The sequence below is a fragment of the Gymnogyps californianus genome, chromosome 3 (genome assembly GCF_018139145.2).
Source record: "Gymnogyps californianus isolate 813 chromosome 3, ASM1813914v2, whole genome shotgun sequence".
NCBI classification, from domain to species: Eukaryota; Metazoa; Chordata; class Aves; order Accipitriformes; family Cathartidae; genus Gymnogyps; species Gymnogyps californianus.
In genome coordinates this window covers 100,996,756-101,017,815 of record NC_059473.1, presented here as the reverse complement: position 1 = coordinate 101,017,815, position 21,060 = coordinate 100,996,756, and the positions used below count along the sequence as shown (strand labels likewise).

The 21,060-nt window shown below is 37.8% G+C and overlaps 1 protein-coding gene across 1 annotated transcript in view; it reads left to right on the top strand.

Annotated features, from left to right (window-relative positions):
* HCRTR2 (hypocretin receptor 2) overlaps positions 1–19,657 on the top strand; it is a 34,788-nt gene extending 15,131 nt beyond the window's left edge. The window contains exons 2-8 of the mRNA XM_050894223.1: positions 286–464; positions 1,943–2,186; positions 9,172–9,287; positions 14,753–14,973; positions 16,368–16,489; positions 17,602–17,802; positions 19,464–19,657. Of these exons, the coding sequence (XP_050750180.1) occupies positions 286–464; positions 1,943–2,186; positions 9,172–9,287; positions 14,753–14,973; positions 16,368–16,489; positions 17,602–17,802; positions 19,464–19,657 (1,277 nt within the window). The remainder of the gene's footprint in view (positions 1–285; positions 465–1,942; positions 2,187–9,171; positions 9,288–14,752; positions 14,974–16,367; positions 16,490–17,601; positions 17,803–19,463) is intronic.
* Positions 19,658–21,060: the final 1,403 nt, after the last annotated feature.

The following is a 21,060-nucleotide window of genomic DNA, read 5'->3' as shown; positions in this document are numbered from 1 at the left end:
TAGTGAAGATAAACTAGCAGGAAAATAATCTACTCTATATATCAGATTATTTCCCATGCTGTGGTCTGTGGAAAACTATTCTTTGTGTACTAAGATTCTCTACATGTACCCTCTTGTTTCCACTCTAAAAGAAAACACATGGTTCTTACACCAAACTACATATTCAAATATTCTGTGTTAAACAAAGGACACAAACATCTCTGTAATTCTGCAAAGCCAAGTGTTTTCCTGTTGAAGCATTCCCTAAGTCATTTCCATCTCACTAACTTGTCTTTCCAAATTCAGTTTGCATTGCAGTGTGGAAGAATCATCACATGCGGACAGTTACCAACTATTTCATAGTGAATCTTTCTCTGGCTGACATTCTGGTCACAATTACTTGTCTTCCAGCAACTTTAGTAGTCGACATCACAGAAACGTGGTTCTTTGGGCAGCCCCTCTGCAAAGTGATTCCCTACTTACAGGTATTATTTTACTGTGTTTGTTGTACGCATCACCCATGTTACGAAAAAGAGAAAGAACAATAGCATCTTCCTAATAGTGATAATCTGATGGAAGTCTGTCCCTGCTGCTGAAGTAGATATCTCCGGGTACGTGCTGAGTATTAAAGGACTGTTCCACTTGTGAGTATGTTTATGCTTAATAAATATTGTTGTTGGTCCATCTGATTGTTAGACTTGGGCACTAGACTTTCTGGAACATTTGTCTGATGCTCTTCACTTTTTGTGATCTTTTTTAATAATTCAGAAGGGATATAAAGAAATAAAAAAGTCTGTAAATAGAATTACAGTCATGTATACTCTGTGTGTGTGGACCTAAACAGCTACACAAGTGTCCAGGACAGAGATTCCAAACTTCTGAAGAGAGTCTGGACTTTCATATGTGTTTAGTGACTTACTTTGCGTTCTTTAAAAATAGTCAAAGTATCCAGATTCACTGGAAGCTGATCAGATTGTCTGCCTTAAGCAATAATTGCCACCACTCATTTACCAGTGGACTTAATTAGTTATGAGATCATTTGCCTCAAAATTATTGACAAATACCTTTTCTAAGAATAGCTGGTTAGATGAACTGACTGGGCATACTAGAATGACAAGTGCTTGGCCTTTCGGTCATTATTAATCAAAAGAACTAAGCAGAACTCTGAATGTATGCAGGTGATCAGCTCTGTGCCTCCAGCACAATTTATATTTTGAGCAGATCCCTGTATGGCTGAAGAGCCACATTGTGTCATCTACTTGATAGAATCAAATCACAAAACTTGTTTCAAAGCCTCCATTCTAGTGGAAGAAAATCCGAAGAGAAAGTGAAATGATCACCTAGTGTACAGAGTGAAAGAATAAAACCAAAGTGATAGGTTATTTCCTGTGCTGAAGAGAAGGTAAAATGACTTCATCTGCCTTAAGCTGATTGGTTGGGGTTTTTTTAATGAGACCCTGAATTTCCATTGTTCCTGTGAAAACTGAAAAGGCAAAATGATGGTACCAGCATCCAAACAAACTGGTACTGGTATAGAAAACAAACAAACAAACAAACCAAATTGTTCTACAAAGAAGAAAGATCTAATTAGTTGTCTAATGTTTTAAAAGTAATTTTTCAGATAAAGTTTTGCAAATTCTAAGACGCATAAATTTGCTCTTTCAGAATCTGACCCTGCTACACCTACTCAGTTTGGGTAGCACCCTAATCTGTGAATTGTCCTGTTGATTCTAGTGGGACTATAGCAGATGAGGATATCTGTTGTAATTCTGTAAGAAGTGATTTAAAAAGGAGTCTTTTCCTGGGAATAATTTCTATTTAATAATTGCAGATAAAGAGCTAAATGTCTTGAAAATAGAAATAATTTTTAAAACTCTGGAAAAAAATTTACAATAAATAATTTTTAAAGCTCTGAAAAAATTACATTTACATTTACATTTACAGAATATTTCCTTTTCTTCAGACAGTTTCAGTCTCTGTGTCCGTACTAACACTTAGCTGCATTGCTTTGGATCGATGGTATGCAATTTGTCACCCTTTGATGTTTAAAAGCACAGCCAAGCGAGCAAGGAACAGCATTATAATTATCTGGATTGTGTCCTGCATCATAATGATTCCTCAGGCTATTGTTATGGAGTGCAGCAGTGTGTTCCCAGGACTAGCCAATAAAACCACCTTGTTCACAGTGTGTGATGAGCACTGGGGAGGTGAGTGTGTCATTGACCATAAAGACTGAATTTGTACTGCTGTTATGTAATAAAAATATCAGGACATATTAATATGCAGTCAAGTTGTATAAACATATCACAAAATGTTCTTAATTATATAAGCTTTCCTAGAACTGCTATTTTTCAAATACTGTGAAATCCTATTTTCTTTTGTATTGCTAAGACTTAAAGTACATTTGAAACCAAGTTTAAATGAATGAGGCTGGCTTGTGCCTTGACCGTGTTAACGTTTCCCAGAGGGTAGAAATGTTCCCACCCTTAAATGCTTATGCTTATATAATTCTGTGATCGATCGACATTAGAGGTTTACAAAGACTTCAGTATTTAGCCTTAAGAAATAACTACACGAGAACAGAATTTCTATTTACCTGATATATCGCTTTTGCTAATTGCTGATATTTGACTAGTCTTTATAGATATCTCCTGAGACTTCAATGCAAATTGCGTGTCATTAGAGAATTTATAGATGTCATCGATCTGGGGTACCAAATTAGCCTACCATTTGAAATTTGTCATGGACAAGATCATTTAAATAACTTTGTAAATGTAATCAGTTACAAATGATTCTATCCAAGAAGTGTAATTCTGCCTTTCCAGATTAACTTTGAATCTAACTTGTTCTGTATTTGAATTCAGCTGTAAGAAGCTGTAAGGGTTGCCAGGGAGTAACTACTTCTATTTTGTCTCCATTCACAGCAAGTGGTGTTAGCCACCCACCCAAACAGTCAAGAGTCAACTCTGGTGGGCCCTGGCATAACTCCAACGCTAATAGAGCACATGAGTTACATGCTGTGACTCTTGACACCGGATATAATGACCATCAGTAATACCATTAGTCACACACAGAAAAATAAAGCCAAGTTTGCCAAAAGATATAACTAAAAGGTGCCTGTTTAATAGCCTCCAGTCAGACTAAAACACAATCAGATTCTCTCCCAGAGCTGTCTCTGTAGAAGAAGATTCCAGTCCTGTGAACAATTAAGATAGAATACAACTAGATCACCTGTACTTAATTATCATGATAAATGAGCTTAAGCAGCTTGAACTGCTGAGGGCTCTTCCATGTGCTGTTTTGGAAGTTTGTCCCCTGCTAACGGCCTCTGCAGGGCCACCAGGGGATTAATGAGAAGACATTGGCTATCACATTCCCTGTTCTTTATCTCCTTCATCCCAGTTAGTCCTCTGGGACAAGGCAAGGGGGCAGAGATGGCCGTTAGCTAGCTGGCACTCGTTGCAAACAAAGACGTGCTGAAAGTCTGTAGGTTAGAGGAAGCCTCAAAGCTACGAGTATTGTACTTGCTGTTTCACTGGAGAGGACACGTCTGCTCTTTACTTCTAGTGTTCTTCCTTCATCTGTGAACAATTTTGTATCCCAGTCTGCTGCTGGATGCTGCAGTATTTATGTGACTATTTTCTTTCACAGCATTCGCTCCAAGTACAATTTGTGTCCACTCATTTTGCTGCAGAACTAATTATCCATGCCTTCATCACTTCAAGGTTAGATCTGCAGCAAAGATTCTTTTAATTAACCTAGGAAATGAAAATGATGTAGTTAATTAATTAGGGAGTCAGGAGAGCATTTCATTAGGGAACACAATCTCAAAATTTCCAGATCTGCATTGCCCACTTTTTGATTCCCAACAGGAGAGTGTTGCTTTCTAACTACAGAGTCTGTAGTAGCCTTGGAACTATTTTAAAGAGTGCCTTTCATTCAGTGCTGCGCTGAAGTAGTTGCAATCCACAGATATGCCTGAGCTGAAGCACCCGTTATACAAAAGAAAGACAGCTCCCATGTATTTGCAAGACTCTATTCCTATGGAGTGTATTTGTCCAAAATGAAATCTATTGATCTTCAGGTTATGCTGTGAGCCTTCACTTGGATGTTTGGAGAGGTAGAAAGGGGTATAACAAAGGCAAGTACTTGTGCATAGAATTAAATTCTTTTTGTGTGTGGCTTCAGAAATGAAGTGCAAACACTCCAAAATGATTTTGGGTTTTTTTAATTTATATTGAGCATGAGATGAAAATAATTTTACATTAAAAATACGTTAAAGTTTTCTGAAATGGGAAGATTTTCATTCCACTGAAAGATAACAATCCTATTTTTATCCTGCTGCCTTTTTAATGAATTATTCTTCTAACGATAATGCACCATCATTGCTAGTTATTCTGCTGGTGCATTTCAGCTATGCATAAAAAATAATCCTCTCCACTTTCTAATAATAGCTTATCATAGTAACTTGAGAGAAGAACCTTTCTATCCATTAAGTCACAAGTAGGTTGCTCAAATCGTGGACTTACTTGGTAAATGTAGAGTTAACCATATATTATCAATGAGGATAAAATATAAAATATATATACCTTAACCTCCCTTTCGGACTATGGAGAATAAGGTGTCATTAGCTACAAATAATTTCCATTCAATTGAAAATGTCTAAGGACACTGAGTTGGGCCAAAGCATAGAAGATGCAGTTTTTCTACTGAAAACCAGGGTTTGAAAGCACAAAGGCACCCAAACAGAAGAACAAAAGAACATGGATAACAGGGCAGCAGTTTGAAAAGACTGGTGAGCATTGAGGCCAGAAGAAGGAATAAACAGCTACTATTTTCAAAGAAAATAGTCACATTTTTGTTGGATTTTATTTTGCCTTTTTTGACTGCGGGAATGTCGAGGGTCAAAGAAAGCTATCTAGGAGAAGGATGAAGGAGAAAGAAATTCATGTTCCTACAAATAAGCTATGTTTGTAAAGAGAAAGTGGAGATGTAGACACTGCACACACCCAAGAGACCCCAAGCAAATCCTATAGGAGAGTCAATTTAGAAGAAAGGGATTACATTTGGGTGTTTACTGCTTTGTTTAGAACTGCATATAATTCATGCTGTCTAAAATTAGGGTACATCTGATGAAATCTTTGCAGAGGATCACGTACACCATATGTCCCAAGGATGTTAAACTGTGAATTGTCAAGGTTGGGACTGCAAAAAGGGGGTGCTTAATGACACTTTCCAAAGTGTTTTGGAAGTCTATTCTAATTCTGGGAACTCAGGGCCACTGAAACATGAGGTGCTATGGAGGACTAACGGGAAGCCATGTCCAGGAAAATGTCAGAGATGCCAAAGCAGGAGACAGTGCTGTACCCTACCCAGACTTAGGTCCAGCTGCTGAAATCCATACAAGTCTGATGAGTGTCTGGAAGGAAGGTCTGATGAGCACTGTGACACTTGGGCTCCTTAATGGTGAACAAATAGTGGCCACCCTGACTAATAAGATTTCAAGCATGCTGTTGGAGAGCTGCCAGTGACTGCAAATGGAGCAATAGTTCAGCCTAAAGGAGGGCTCAATTTCTTTTTAATTGCTTCTGGCATTCCTGAATATAAAATTCATTGCCAATTCTAGGCTGAGGGTTTTTCATTTCGAGTACTGTCTAATAACAATATTTTATTTGGGAATGCAGAAGGATCCAACATGTGACCTATGCAGGCTCACTTAAGGAGCCAGTGTTGGCCACAGTTCTATAATAGTCTGTAATTGCTATGTGCTGAATTTGATGATAAAGTGCCAAAATAAAAGAAACTTATATTAAAATGAGTTCACCATGTGTCCAAGTCAGCTAAATACATTCTCTTAGAGCTGTTCGTGAAATGACTGTTAGCCAAAGTGCATTAGCCAACCCCTTTGCAAATGATGAAAAGAATATGGAGATAATCCTTTCCCAAAACTACATGGTTGAATGGAAACAAAGGGAAGACTTTGTGTTCCATTTCCTCTTAGATTACTCATAAAATAGTACAAAAACATATTGTCTTAATTCTGGAAAACAAATAGCTGGAAATTGCATTATTACATGAAGATTTATACATCCTGTTTGTCGAAGTGTTCAGAATTTAAGGGAAAACTTATGGGACATTTCAATGCAGAAAAAAGAATATTGCTAATACTAAAATTATGCTTGATGTTATCGTGAATTGATAACCCAAGCATAATATATCAGGTTTGAAAAGGTAATTTTAGTGTTAGCTAACTGTAAGAACTCTGGCATAGGAGCATAGTTTGGAAAGGACCGTGTTGTGTGGTTGAATTTTCTCTACTATGGGCACCCACTTCCTAACATCCCTATTTATTAAGCTTTATTCTAAAAGTATGCTCTTTTAGCTGCATTGCTTCTTCGTATTGGTAACTCCAAAACCTTATCGGTATCTTTCTGAGACTAGCAAACCTGGGAACTCTCTGCTGATGCTCAACAAACTTGATAGTCTTGTTGTTTTTCCCTATTCTTAGGGAAGCTGTCAAGAGTACCAATTTCATTATGCACCTATGGCTTAAGGGAAAATTTCGTTTGCTAGACATATCAAAACCTTTTGGGTCTGGGTTGTTTTCCATTTGTATACATATGTATATGTATACATGTATGTATATATGTATTTACACAAATATAGTAAAATTCTGGCAAAAATCCAGAAGCTGTAGTTTCAATCTTTTACCTCCTTGCTTCACTGAACAATTGTCTGGGACTGGAACACAGTGCCGAGAAGGAAGCTTTAGAAAAGTTTAAAATTTGTTTAATAACCCCTGCAGTAGACAGAAGAAGGCTTGTTTTAGCATACTGATCCTTTATCAGGTGGAGTAATCATACTGTATGACTGAGTGGGAACACCGATCTCACCCCAGTCCAATCCTTGTGACCGCCTGTTTGCTTTTTGACCCCTTCTTTCTTTTCAGTAAAATAGCGGCCAGTGATGTAGGAATCATTAATTTCTTCTTAAAGAGACGGTTACTCCAGCTAAGAATGATCTCCCCCTGTCCTGAAGCCCATTAAGTGACCATGGAAGGCAAAGACACTTTTCTCCTCTTCTGCTTGGCAGTAAGAGGTTCAGCAGTCCCAGTCAGGCAGCTGATACATCACCAGGACCATAGACTGATTGATGTTCTCATTCTAGGAGCCTGGAACTCACTCACTTGATAAATGAAGGGTATCCCAAACCAGGCCTTCCTCCTTCTTGCTGCTGTGATTGCAGCTTTAAAGCTTTTCTTTGGCTTGAGAAGCTAAACAGAGTCATGCTTCTTAGGGAAAAGTTCTACAAAGGGCTTTGCCCTGGGTGGAGGAGGGACAGGTTTCCTTTGATGTTTAGCAGCTGGCACTTTCCAGGTGGCTAAACTTCAAAGGCAAGTGTTAGGATCTTCCTCCAACCTGGTCCGTCAGTTCTTTGTAGATAGCTAGGCTCATTTAACGTTTCACTTTACTTGGAATGCTAAATTGGAAGCCATAAACTCCAGATGGCCTTTTAAATATGTACCGTCCTTCTACCTGAAAGGGGCCTGGCTGCCTGCAGAGCATTGATGAGGCAGGTGGCACCTCCTTCTGAGCAGAAAGAATGTAACTTCAGCTCTGACCTCCTGTGATCCCAGTAAGTCACGTTACTCCAGTTTCTCCTTAATCTCTCCACCTGTGAAGCATGCATGTCAGTATTTCCCTGTCTGACAGGACTGCTGTGAGGCTGCATTTTCTGGAATGCAAAACCAAGTTTGAGATCATCAGTCAATATACAAACCCAGGTTATCACCAATTGTAAAAAACCTGCCCCAAATGGTCTGCCTCCCCCAGGGACATTGACAAGAGCTAGTAGCTGCAGCTGCTAGTTAAGAGTTGGTCAGCTGGTTTGCTACAGGATCTTAGAGCAAGTAAGAAGCCAAATGCGGCTCATCTGAATTTTTTGAACTCTGATCCATCAAAGCTGTCAAATGTCAATGGCAACGTCTCTACTACCTTTGCTAGCAATGAACATGGGCTGGATTTTGCTATAGCAAGTTTCTATATCCCTGATACTGAAGTTTTTCCAACTGCTGAACCAGCTGGCGCTTTCAGGCCCAACACTGAGTGTGATACTACTCGAGTCTGGGCTTGAGGGTGAGCCCGGAGTTAACATGATGGTATACTTCTCCCTGCTATGAGAGTTATGGGCCAAGTCTTTGTACCTCCTTGTCTAATCAAACTCTCAGGGATTCTCCTGGCATGCAGAGGGACCTCTTGTTTGATAGGGTCCACAATCTCAGTCACTTTAAGAAGCAGAAAATAAGTTTGACTCACCAATGTTTTGATCTCATGCAACTCTTTTTTTCTTTCTTTTTTTTTAATTAAAACTACAGTCAATACAGAGTTTCAGTTGCAGATCTTATCATCCTGAAACATTGGGAAATTCTGGAAATTAACATAGACATTCCTTCTTTACTCTAGCCAAAATGCAATGCTTAGGATTACCATGCAATCTAACTGCTCATGGAGTGCACAGTTTCTCTTCTGCTACATATTGTCACTCTCCATAATGTTCATTCCTTTTCTGAGGCCATCCCTAAATGTTAAGTTGTAATTAGTATCAACATTTGATAATACCAAATTACATTTACATTTGATGTTACAAAAGTGAAAGCAAGTTTTCCAGGCACCAACTGCACATTCTGCTATAATCTAATGATGAAGCTTATGATACAGCATTCTTAAAACACAATCACTCACAACACTTGTAAGATATTTGTCTCTAAGCAAATAACATTCATAAGTTGTCTTTTGAAAAGAGATACACAGGCAACTAGAACACAATGGTAGCAAACCCGTTATTGTTAAAGCTGAGTCAAAAATAATCTTGGAAATTTCCTAAGTTTAGAGCACTTGATTGAATTAATTCTATTTTTTAAAGTGTAATTGTAATAATAAATCACTGAGTCTTAATCACATTTATTCTGCCACCAAAAAGTGATTTAAGAAATGTCATTCTCTCCTCCCATCAGCATCCTGTGTGCTGTAGTCTACATTCTCTGCTCATAGGTGAGAGACTGTGCAGTATCTTCCATTATAGCCTATTATGTTTGAAAAACACATACATATCTATATGAATAATGTGGCTTAAAGTGATTTTGAAATGTATGTATATTTAAATGCACTTTTCCTATTTGAATTCTCTTTCCAGCTGAGGTTTACCCCAAAATGTATCACACATGCTTTTTTCTGGTGACATACATGGCACCACTGTGTCTTATGGTGTTGGCCTATTTGCAAATATTTCGAAAGCTGTGGTGTCGCCAGGTAAGTCACTTGACACTAGCTCTATTTGCTTGCTGTTGTGACTATGTGCAGATTCCTATGTACAACCTTCTTCTCTATATGCTCCATGTTGTCACTTAGGACTTGGATTTTTACATCCAGCACTGTTACCAGGTTCAGTGACACTGCTGGCTTACAGCCACCTTGGATAGGCACTGAGATGCATTAAAAAATGAAGGCAGTCAGGCTGAATGTAAACCCCTTCTTGCTCATGTCTATGAAGACCTTAGAGGGAGAGAAAGAGAGAAAAAGGCAACAGAAAGACTGATTATAGGCAGAAGAAAGATCTCTCCCATTGTATCTGAAATGCTTACCGAAATACCTGAGGTGACCTTATTTATACCGTTCAAATCTCCTGTAGCACTCAAAAGTTAGGATTGACCTTCTCATTTTGTTAGTAGTCTGTACAAATTTTTGTTTTTATTTTTCATTCTACAAAGTCTCAGGTTCATAACAGGTCCAATCTGAACAAAAGTTAGACTAGAAAGCCCAACTATCAGAACTGTGAGACTGGAATTGCCTGATGTGAAGCTGGCTGTTATCAGGAACATTTGATGTGAATTACTGACAAATAATTGGCATGATTTCTAATGTGAACATCTGTTTTTTCAAGCTTCAAATTACAAATACAGGAAACAAAAACCAGAAATACTCAACAAAACCCCCAAGCACGCAAGCACACAAAGGACATTTGAATTGAAGTGGCAAAAATGATGTGAATTTTTTCAGGAACATTTTTCCCCCTCCAACAATTCGAAGTGGTGTCAGCTTGAGAATAATTTTCTGGGTGTGAACTGTAATCTGTCATGCATCAGTCTATGGTTCTCTCTGCTGTCTTCTGCTTTGTCTGGGATTTATCTACAGCTGTAGTCCTCCACCACCCCCTGCCCTGTCATTCTGTAAAGGACAATAAACTCATCCTGTTGAAGACATGATGCAAGATATTCCCTCTCCTGTCCTGTCAAATGGCTCTAACAACGGCTGACATTTCCATCAAGATATGGGCATGAATCATTTCTCTCTCATCATTATGTCTGATACCATCCAAATTTGAGGCTGTCCTGGCCAGGGCATAATATCTGCCACATCAGAAGCATTTTTTGTGCAGTTCAAGTTGATCCATCAGAGAAATCACAAGTAGACTTTGGATTTCTAAATATACTTATGTTAAAAGTAAAAATCAAATCTTATACTGACAAAACATATCTCTTGCAAATAACTAAAATATAGGAAAAACCAAATCCACTGTAAGGCATTTTGTTATCATCCGTACATCGTAATAGCAATTACTCTCACTTCTAATCAGATTAGGTTAAACCAGAGTTGCTGTTTATCTTGCTGTTTATCTTTAAATTATTATTTTTGCTTTTAATTTCTTACATTTATAAGATTAAATAACAAGATAGTTTGAAGGTAAAATTTAACCTTTACAATTTGAGGGAAGTCCACCAGAACAAAGGCTTTGCTCGGTTAGTTTTGAAATTAAGTTCAGTCTAACCTAGCTCTAAGATGCTCTGCATTGCTGAATAGTTATCTGTCCTGTAGCACCCAATGACCTTACCACCATATTCCTTCTTAACCTTCTCTTCTGTACTTTCTTTACAATCTACCTATCCTCTCAAACTGTCCATTAATTAAGTTAATGCAAAGCAGTTGTTCTTAACCTGCATGTAGCTTGAAAATGCTGGTTCAGATTCAGAGCAGAAGTTGAATGACTGGAAACCAATCTGTTTTGTTGGGGTTTTCTTCCCCCCAACTGTATTAGCTGGCCTATTTCTTCTTCACAGTATTTCTTCTCCCTATACGACTTGCATGCTGACAAGGTTAGGATGATTTTTTTTCAGTGGCAAAAAGACAAGTACTGCTACAGACTTAGTGCTGTCAATGATGCGAAAATACAGATGTCTCTTTTCCTAGCATAGATGATAGCACTATGTATAAGAGGCTGCACTAAATGAAATTAAAACCACTGCGCATCTATTATCAACTGTGACTTGGCAGCAGACATCAGGCATTTTTCTAAATGCAACAGGTGTGCCATAATCAGTCATGTAGAGCAAATGAATGCAGTGCTCTGAATGTATTATTTGATAATAGTTTCAGTTAAGAAATCATGCTGCTTACCAGAACTTCAGTTAAATATAGTGATCTTATTGCAAGGTACAATAAACCTTCCAGATGTACGTGATAGAAAAAACACAGCAAACAGTAGATGCTTTCTATGCCTTACACTTTTTCTAAAGGTACTTTTTTAAAATGGAGCGTGTTGTGCATGCAAATTTTCAGATGACTAAAGGTAAGATAGATTTACAAGCTAGCCTTACCGTACTTTGTGCAATAGCTCTTAAAATTACTGATTGTGTCTTTCAAGCAGATCTTTGAATATAAGCTTTACAATCTTTGAATTAATGATTCATCTTTGTAAAGACAAGAACAATCATGCCACAAATACCAGGGATTTTGAGTAATTTATTTTAATTATTAGCAAGGAAGTAGTGACTTAGAAGGCTATGTTCTCTTGCAGATTTTAAGTAGATTAACTTCTGAACAAATAAATAGGACTGAATGGACTTATGATGAAAGTGTTGATACATAATTGGTATTATCAAGTTCCATACTGTATGCTTCCATTTACTGATGTCCAAATGCATTGACACTAAAGCCTACTCATATTAATAACCAGGAACCCTACCCATTTTCATTTTGGCAGCTGAAATACACCCTTCCAATCTTTGCAAGTTGTTATTACATTTGGAGAGATTTCCTCTGGTTATAAACCCCTTGATAATAATTTGAGGGGATAGAGGAAAGATGCATAAGAAAATAACTGCAACTTTTAGTACCTGTTGGGACACAGCTAGCGGGCTTTTAGTGAATCATTGGAATTACACAAATTCTCCACAATTATCTGTATAACTGATCCTCTACTGAAAAGCAAATATATGCGTTTTGCTGGCATGTGTATACCTGTACATACATAATCATAGGATCATAGAATCAGTTAGATCGGAAAAGACCCTTATGATCATTGAGTCCAACTGTAACCCTAACACTGCCAAGTCACCACTAAACCATGTCCCTAAGTGCCACATCTACATGTCTTTTAAATACCTCCAGGGATGGTGACTCCCACTTCCCCAGGCAGCCTGTGCCAATGCTTGACAATCCTTTCAGCGAAGAAATTTTTCCTAATATCCAATCTAAACCTCCTCTGGCACATCTTGAGGCCATTTCCTCTCATCCTATCACTTGTAATATATGTATGTGTGTTTACACAAATACGTATTTATAAATGTTTCTGTATACACACACACACGCATGCACACATACTTCTGAATTGTTATGCTCCTTCGATGGTACTGGTTCAGCTATGCATCTGTGGATGTATAGCTCTTTTTTTTTTTTTTCCTGATAAAATTCTTGCTGTATTATTGCCTACTGGTGTAACAGTAGCAAAGCCCAGGTATATGCCAGGTAAAGACTGAGGAAAATAGGGCTCTTTAGAAAGATTCTCAATACAAACTCCTGAAGAATTAGCAATTTAATATATAGCACAGTGAGACTGTACATTGTATACAGTTCTACCTTTGATCACCTCTTGCTATTAAAGACTGCTTAAATACCGGAAAAGACCCTTCTACCTGCATACACAGGTACAAACCATGTACACAGTCACGTCTAACATTTCTGTAGAAATAGCCATTCACAATTTTGAGCCAAGATAATATTTCTCTTCATCTAAATTGCATCTAGCTACCATGAAAGCTGGTCACTGATTTCTTCAACTGAATCTTTGGCGTAATCAAGAGGGAGAGATTTGGCTGAATTTCTCTGCTTCCATCTCCAGTTCTTGCTGCAATATGGTAACTCAGTATGACTGAAAAGAAAGGAAAAGCTTCTGCTTCAAAGTTAGAAGAACAGAATATCAAAGCACACCTGATAAGCCAGAATCAGAATCTTTGTGTATTATCTCAGTAGTGCCTGGCAAAGACACCTTGCAGTACTACACCCCACAGCTAAGTAGGGTAAATCCCTTGCAATAGGACAGACATGTCCAGGTATGAAACTGATGCTGCTCATTTCAGCTGAATGAGTGGGAACCCGCAGTAGAAGTCAGTGCAAGGGGGTTTTTTGCTTTATGTCCATGGACATATTAGTAAAAAATAAACATTATAACGTATCTCCCGTTCTGCTTCATTGATTTCCTGTTCATTACAACACAACATTGCCAAAATGTTCCAACAGTTGTAAATCAGGTTTGATGGTGCACATAAATGCTAAATTAAGGGCTTGTCTGTGCAAGGAAGCTATTCACAAAAAAAAACCCAAAGAACAACATAATACCTATTCTAGAACAATTCTGAATGTGCATGCTTTTATTTTAGAACAAGTATTCCTTTTTTAGCTTACTTTTTTTTCTGAAATAAATATCCAAAATTTCACTGTTTTCTGGTCAGTTTGCGTGGATAAGCCCTAGTTTTTAAAATGTTACAATAGACAATCTGAATTTTGCAGATACCTTTAAACGTGAATTATTTTACACTCATGAGACTAGTCACCCCACAGACAATTGCAGTACACATGAATAAAACTATATTTCTACCCAAAAGGTTTTCACAATGTATAACATTAAAAACATTATGTCATTGTAATAGAGTTCTCTGAGAAAGTCCTTGCCATCTGTAGTCTTTCACATTTGGCTGCAGGCAGGAAATAGTTATGAAGAACTGAAGCAGAATTGCTTTATTTGGCTTGGCTTATGTGAGGGCACAGAAAACAAAAACCAAGATTTTTTTTTTTAATAGCATGGTGCTACATCTACCCGTTGCAAGGTGTCTTTGGCTAACCTAATTCTTCCTATGTCTTGGCACTCTTCCATGATTCCCCTCTATTCATCACTGTATATACATTCAGTTCTGAAGAGCTTTGCAGGGAGATCCACACTTCAGCTATGATTTCTTTAGCTGCTTCATTGTCATCTAGATTGCATATTTGGAAGTTTTATGGCACTTAAAACTATGTAGGCTTTAAAACCGTGTTTTCCAATGCTGAAAAGCTGTTTAGTATCTTAAATTAGCAGCATATTAATGGGATAAACTACTCTGCCATACAACAAAACATTTAATGTAGAACTTTATAGCAACATAATTGCAGCAATAGGATTGGTAAGTGTGACAGTCTGAAGACACAAGCAAGGCAAGGTATGTGGGAAGTAAAGAAAATTTTAATACATCAGTTGGTATATTTGGATAAAACACAAATTTTTATGCAGTCCTTCAAGTGTGTCTGAAATTGGGTTTGTTTCTGGCAGCTACATCAATTAATTTAATAAAAAGCCCTACTTCTCCCTGCAAGCTTACATTGTGTATGTCAACATGTCTATTTTTCTTGTTACAGCTACCCACAGTGCTAGTTTTTCAAAGTCCCCCTTATTTTGTCTTTCTTAGATCCCAGGAACTTCTTCTGTTGTTCAGAAAAAATGGAAGCCTCTGCAGTCCTCAGCACAGCCCCGAGGGCTGGGACAATCAACAAAGTCAAAGATTAGCGCTGTGGCAGCTGAAATAAAACAGATTCGTGCAAGAAGGAAAACAGCACGTATGCTAATGGTTGTCCTTCTGGTTTTTGCACTTTGCTATCTACCAATTAGCATCCTCAATGTCTTGAAAAGGTAAAGCTCATCCCAAAATGTAAACACTTGGTAAAGCTTTCTGTCTAAAAACTATCCTCTGTTGCAAGATTCCTGTTATTCTGACAGATACTTTTGAAGGATAAGCTTACTTATTTAATGATAAAGAAATGGAAAATAAGCATACAGTTGCAACAAAAAAATGTATCTAACCTATCTGTAGTACTTAAACTAAAGGCCAGATTGTGGAACCCTTATTAGCAAGCTCTTCATCATGAAAATGATCTAGCCTGTCTCCTCATTAAAACCTGTCATTTACACAGGATTACAGCTTGTTTGCTCTAAATGTGCCCATGGAAGTGCATTTACCTAAAGCAGCACCTGAGGGTTAGCCGGAGAGTGTAGTGTTGTGGCTTGGCCCCAAGGACTGTGAAATGCTGGGTTCAAACCCAAGCCCCACCATGTACAATTTTGAGACCTTAGGACAATCCTTCAGTTTGCCTATGAAGTATGTTTTACTTTTTTACCCTTTTTTACCCTGTTCATTTGAGACATAATTGTACACTCTTGTTTTTTGTACAGTGCCTGGCAGGCTAAGGCTTTGGTATAGTTATATCTCATGAGCCTTCTGGAATACCGATAAATAATGACATATAGCAGAATATTTGAATATCCTAAAAGATAACCAGCCTGCTATTGGTGCTTGAGGAACATTTTCATCTTTTAAGGAATAATTTCAAGTTGGATATGAAGGCTTAAATACATCCCACTCAATTCTGGCACATTCCTAAGGCCTAATTTAAGTACTTTTCATCCTCAAGTCCCTTGGTAGGCAATGTGGAGAGAAGGAAGTATTTCCAGAAGGCAGTTCAGGCCACCGAGGATCTGAACCACAGAGGAACTACACAGGCTGCCTCGACTACAATAGCCGAGTAGGCCCATAGTTAGATTTTCTCTTAAATGGCAAAAGTTAGGTGTAAGGAATCTGGGCAAAGCAGATTTCTCTGGAGGACAGAAGCTGCTACTGTGGCCTCAGTTTTGGGGCCAGTTCAGTGCCTTTTCAATTCCAGAGCCCCTGTTTATTGGAGAGTAGGCCTAGAGCCAGAAACCTCAATGACATGAATAGGTCAAAAGCAACTTTTCCCATCTTTTCTTGGCTTATCTGACACCATCTGACTTTGGTTACTTAGCAGAAAAGTCATGCGTCTGCATCATTGCAAAGTAAAGTACTGGTGGTCTGTTGTGCTAAACTAAGACAGGAGGCTGAGGGGTGGGGAGAGGACTTCATTCTCTCAAGAAAGTGAGTACTGTTGAATCAGCTTTTCTGTGATACAGCAAATAGGTCATCAGAGATAAAATTAGGCTAGAAGTTGCCAAATCTTTTTATATAATTTCTAATTTTGCCATCTTTCAGGTTTGCTTTTCTTTTTCTGTAGGGTTTTTGGGATGTTTAATCATGCCGATGACAGAGAAACTATATACGCCTGGTTCACGTTCTCACACTGGCTTGTATATGCAAACAGTGCAGCCAATCCTATTATTTATAACTTCCTTAGTGGTAAGTTACAGCTACCTAGAATTCAAGTTTAATGTATAGTTTGAATGTAATGAGCCATAGCAAATAAGATTAATGACTGTGTAACATCAGCCCAGCTCCTCCGGTGGGAGCTAGATCCTCTTCTTGGAACAAGTTGCCTGAAGTATCCCATTACCTTCAGGCTATCTACCTATAACTGAACTAAACAATGCCAGGGCCTGAGTCCAAGCACTTGAATTTGACTGTCCATGCCATTAATTTGGTAGAGAAGTCCCTGGCATGACTTTGGTCTCAAACAATTATCATTCCCCTAAACACTGCCTGGATACTGTCTGGGAGGTAGCACAGGCCAGGGGCTGTCCCCAGTTGGCATTTTATATGCAGGTATTGGGTTTTGGAGGCTGTGAGTCTTTAATAGTACTTGCACGACCAGACTGTGCCAACTAGGTTCAAGGCCAAAGAAACAGCCAGGATGCTGTTTACTTACTCGTATAGATTTGTCTTAGTTTGTATTTTTCTTATTTGGCTATGGACAACAGAATTAGGACCTAAACTGGTGGTATTACAGCTAAATACAGGGAGACAAAAGTCTGTTGATCCTCACTACATATTTGCCCACTGTAGTTTTTTTGTGGTGTGTAGCGTGAGGATGATCTGAACAATTTACTCTGAGCCCCAAAAGCACACTAATGGGCTGTCGAACACTTTGAATCTCCTTTTAAAATGTATTCAAGATGAAATACAAATTAGCCATGCCCTCTCGTTTCACATGTCAAGTAATGATTCAGTCATTTAAGCCTACGATTGCTCAATTATTTGTTTTTGTTAGATATGTTATTAATCAACAGGCTATCCATGACATGATTTCATAAATCATCCTTGTTTGTCCATTCTGTCTAGCCAAGAATAATTTAGGCTTCATACCACACCTCACATATCTTCTTACAAAGGTTATATTTTTTCTGTCTTTCTCCAAGATGTTGAAATTGTGATTTCCTACTTCTGCATTAGAAGAACATCTGGGTGTTTTAGGTTAATTTTGCTTTAGATAGCTGCCTTTTTCTAATCTATAAAGTCTGATGAAACACAGTTTATAGTACAATTTTTTCATGAGTCTTTTTTGTGATTGACAGGGAAATTTAGAGAAGAATTTAAAGCAGCATTTTCTTGTTGCATCTTTGGCATTCGCAGTCACCATGATGAACGGCTCACCAGAGGTCGTGCCAGTACAGAGAGTCGGAAATCCTTGACCACCCAGATCAGCAATTTTGATAATGTTTCAAAACTTTCAGAACACGTTGTATTGACCAACATAAACACAATACCAGCAAATGGTACTGCACCTATTACCTACTGGTAGTATACTTGTCCCTATGTCTTTTGATGCTGTGGAAGTAAAATTTAATTGTGCATACAACAATATTTGAATCTGAGCATAATGCAATGAGAGAAGGGTGTTTACAATTAAGAACTGACTGTAAGAAAAGTAACTTACAAGAAATATTTTATAGAATATGCTACAGCTTTGGTTATATATTGATGAAACAAAATTTCATCTCATTTATTTCAAAAGTTGAGTTGCAATTGGGGAGGGGGTAAGGTAATCATATTTTATATAAATATTTTCTTTGGATCCCTACTTCCTTTAGACTCCTAAGTAAATAAAGAACAGATACCTGAAAGTATGAAAGTCATTTTCCGTGGAGTTGCAATGTGTTTATAAACAGCTATATTCTACTCAGAGCTAATTCTCTGAAGTTGTGGTATATTTTATAACAAATATTTTAACCAAAATTGGGTGTACAGATTGAACTACCTGAATGTCCTTGACTGTTTCAAATGATCTGCTTACCATGCATTCTGGTGTGAGTTGGGCTGATCAAGTAAGAAATTCACATTAATTTCTTTTCTCACATTTTCTGTTCTTTTTCCTGTTGGGTGGGTTATTGTATGTACTCAGGAACAGCTGGGAAGCCACTCTTGATTTTTCTCCAATACATGTTGATAAACAAATGAACACAGTCTGAAATGAAAGTTGTTCAAGCTTTCCCAATTCTGGGCAAACATTGAAATGATTGTGCAATTCCCTAGCTTTGTGAATAGATGGAAAATGGCATATAATTTACTATTTTATATTTCTCATTACACTATATGTTATATCCCAGCAGGACTTTGCAAGGGACTGCAAGTACAGGATTCACCCCTCCTCTCCTAGGGATGTGAACATTGGTTGTCTAGTTATCTCAGACACTATAGGCTAGGACTATATAAGCTATATATTGATAACAGAGAAATTAGTATCTCCAAGGACAGCTAATCTGTTCCTAAAATATATATCTAAAAAGAATTAAATAAATCACCTCTGAAGAAGTCTGTTCTTTTCACTTACTATAGAAGGAATGGGTTTTTTTTCCTGAATTCAGCTTGCTCTTCTCCAGTAGTGTTGCCATTCCTATATGTGTGTCACAAGCAAGGTTACAGCCATGAAACCCAGATGACAGTGTGGCTGTAGATTATGTTTTACTCTATATCTATTATTTGTCATTATTCTTTTCTCCCTGCCTGTCCTGTGCTCATGGCAGGGGAGTTGGACTAGATGATGATCTTTAAAGGTCTCTTCCAACCCAAACTATTCTATGATTCTGTGATTGACTTGTACACAGGAAGCTGTGGTGCTCTGCTGGTCACAGTGGCATCTGGATAAGGAACCACAGGGCAATTTACCAAGTAATGCATATTAAATAAGTAGTAGAACACATTAAAAATGTTTAAAAGTAAGAAAACCAAGGTTTATGCATCAGAAATCCCCTTACACTTCAGTCAAGAAGTCTTCACTTAAAATTTGCAAGTGCAATTTGGAACATTTACTGGCAGACCATTTTGTTAATAGATCATCACCTGCATAGCATTCAGAGAGTGACAATCACAGGGTGAGCCAGTCAGCTACCTGATACGAACAGTAAAATCATCTTAAAATCTTTATTTTATCTTACAGGTATCCCAGCTACACTCAGTCCATTGAAATCAGTGGAACTGCATCTCCACATACCAGGGATGAACATGACTTCAAATTTAGATGAAGCTGTGAGGGTTTCTGCAGAAGACACTGGCAACACAGAGAATGCAGAGTGGGACAAATTCGTCCCTAGCATAACTAAACTTACCTCGATGGAGTTACAGCAAGGATGACTTTGGCTCAATACACGAGACCACCAAACGGCACATGCTTTTAGCTTGTTACAGACTACAACAACTGGACAAAGAGATTCCTTCAAAACAACTGCCTCTCCTATTTCTTCTCAATCTTACAGAAACCTACTTACCTCAGTATGAGCTAAAGAACATGTCTTTACAAGTCTTTTTAAAGATTGGATTGTATCACACTTTGTAAATACTGTAGATATTTATTTTTATATATTTTAGATGCTGTGGAATGTTCTAAAATGTATCCTATAAAGAACTCTAAGTATTTGAAAGAAGTCTCAAACATCATTTATTTATATCATGTTTCTATAAATGAGTGACTTATTTACAAGGAATGCTTACTTATGCACTAGTGATATTCTGGAATTACTTTGCACTTCTTTTTCTGCTAATTCACTTGTAGTAAATTCTATGTTCATTATGGAACTTTCACTTCAGATTGATTTGGGGAGATTCCAGGCTACTTTTCTAAGCACAGACATGCTTCTAAGACCTGAACCCAAAGTGCTGCAAGTCACACATGTTTTCATAAGATTACGCTAAATAGCCAATTATTTTTTTCTTCAGTCTCGAGTGCCTAAAAAGTAACTACTTAATAAAACTTATGTGATGCTCAAAGGTGCTATAAGCTCAAAATTCCTACTCAGGCCAATAGGAATAACAAGTGTCAGCACCCCTGAAGGACAGGACTTTTTAACTTTGGTAGCTCATTTTAGTCCGTAATGTCTGCAAGTGTTGCTCCAGAAGATCTCTGAGGATCTTTAGAATAGAAAACATTGGTTACCTTGCTTGCTTTCATGATTTCTCTCTCAGCTGCCATTTAATACTAATGGTACAAACAATTAACAGATTTATATGCCAAGAAAATGTTGACTTTTCAACAATTAAAATAAAATGTTTCTCTCTGGAAATTATAGAAGCGATATCTCATGGGACCGGTCGATCAAGTACTCACCCATTTTCCATTTATGGGATAAGCTCCCTGGCCTGGGGCTTCCTACCATGCATTGTAATCGTTCTTAAAGAATGAAGATGGTGCATCACTGGAGACTTAGTCTACTAGGGGAGCGTGGCCTATTGGTTAGAAAGAGGCTAATCTATAAAAACCTGAGCTACAATCTCCCTGTGGCACTATTCTTGCATTTCAGTCAAGATTTTTCAAAAGGAAGGGTAAGATGGGAGGGAGGACTAGTTTTTCAGTAAAAAGCATTTCACATAGAAAGAAGACATTCTCACACATTCAAATGTTTCTGAAAAGCCAATTATTCATAGACAAGGTGTTATTTGATTAACTTATGTAAATATTTTTTCTAGGTTTTACTTTGACCTAATGTCATGTGATGTACTGTCTATCATGATAGCTATAGTTTTATGAAGTGCTTAATCAT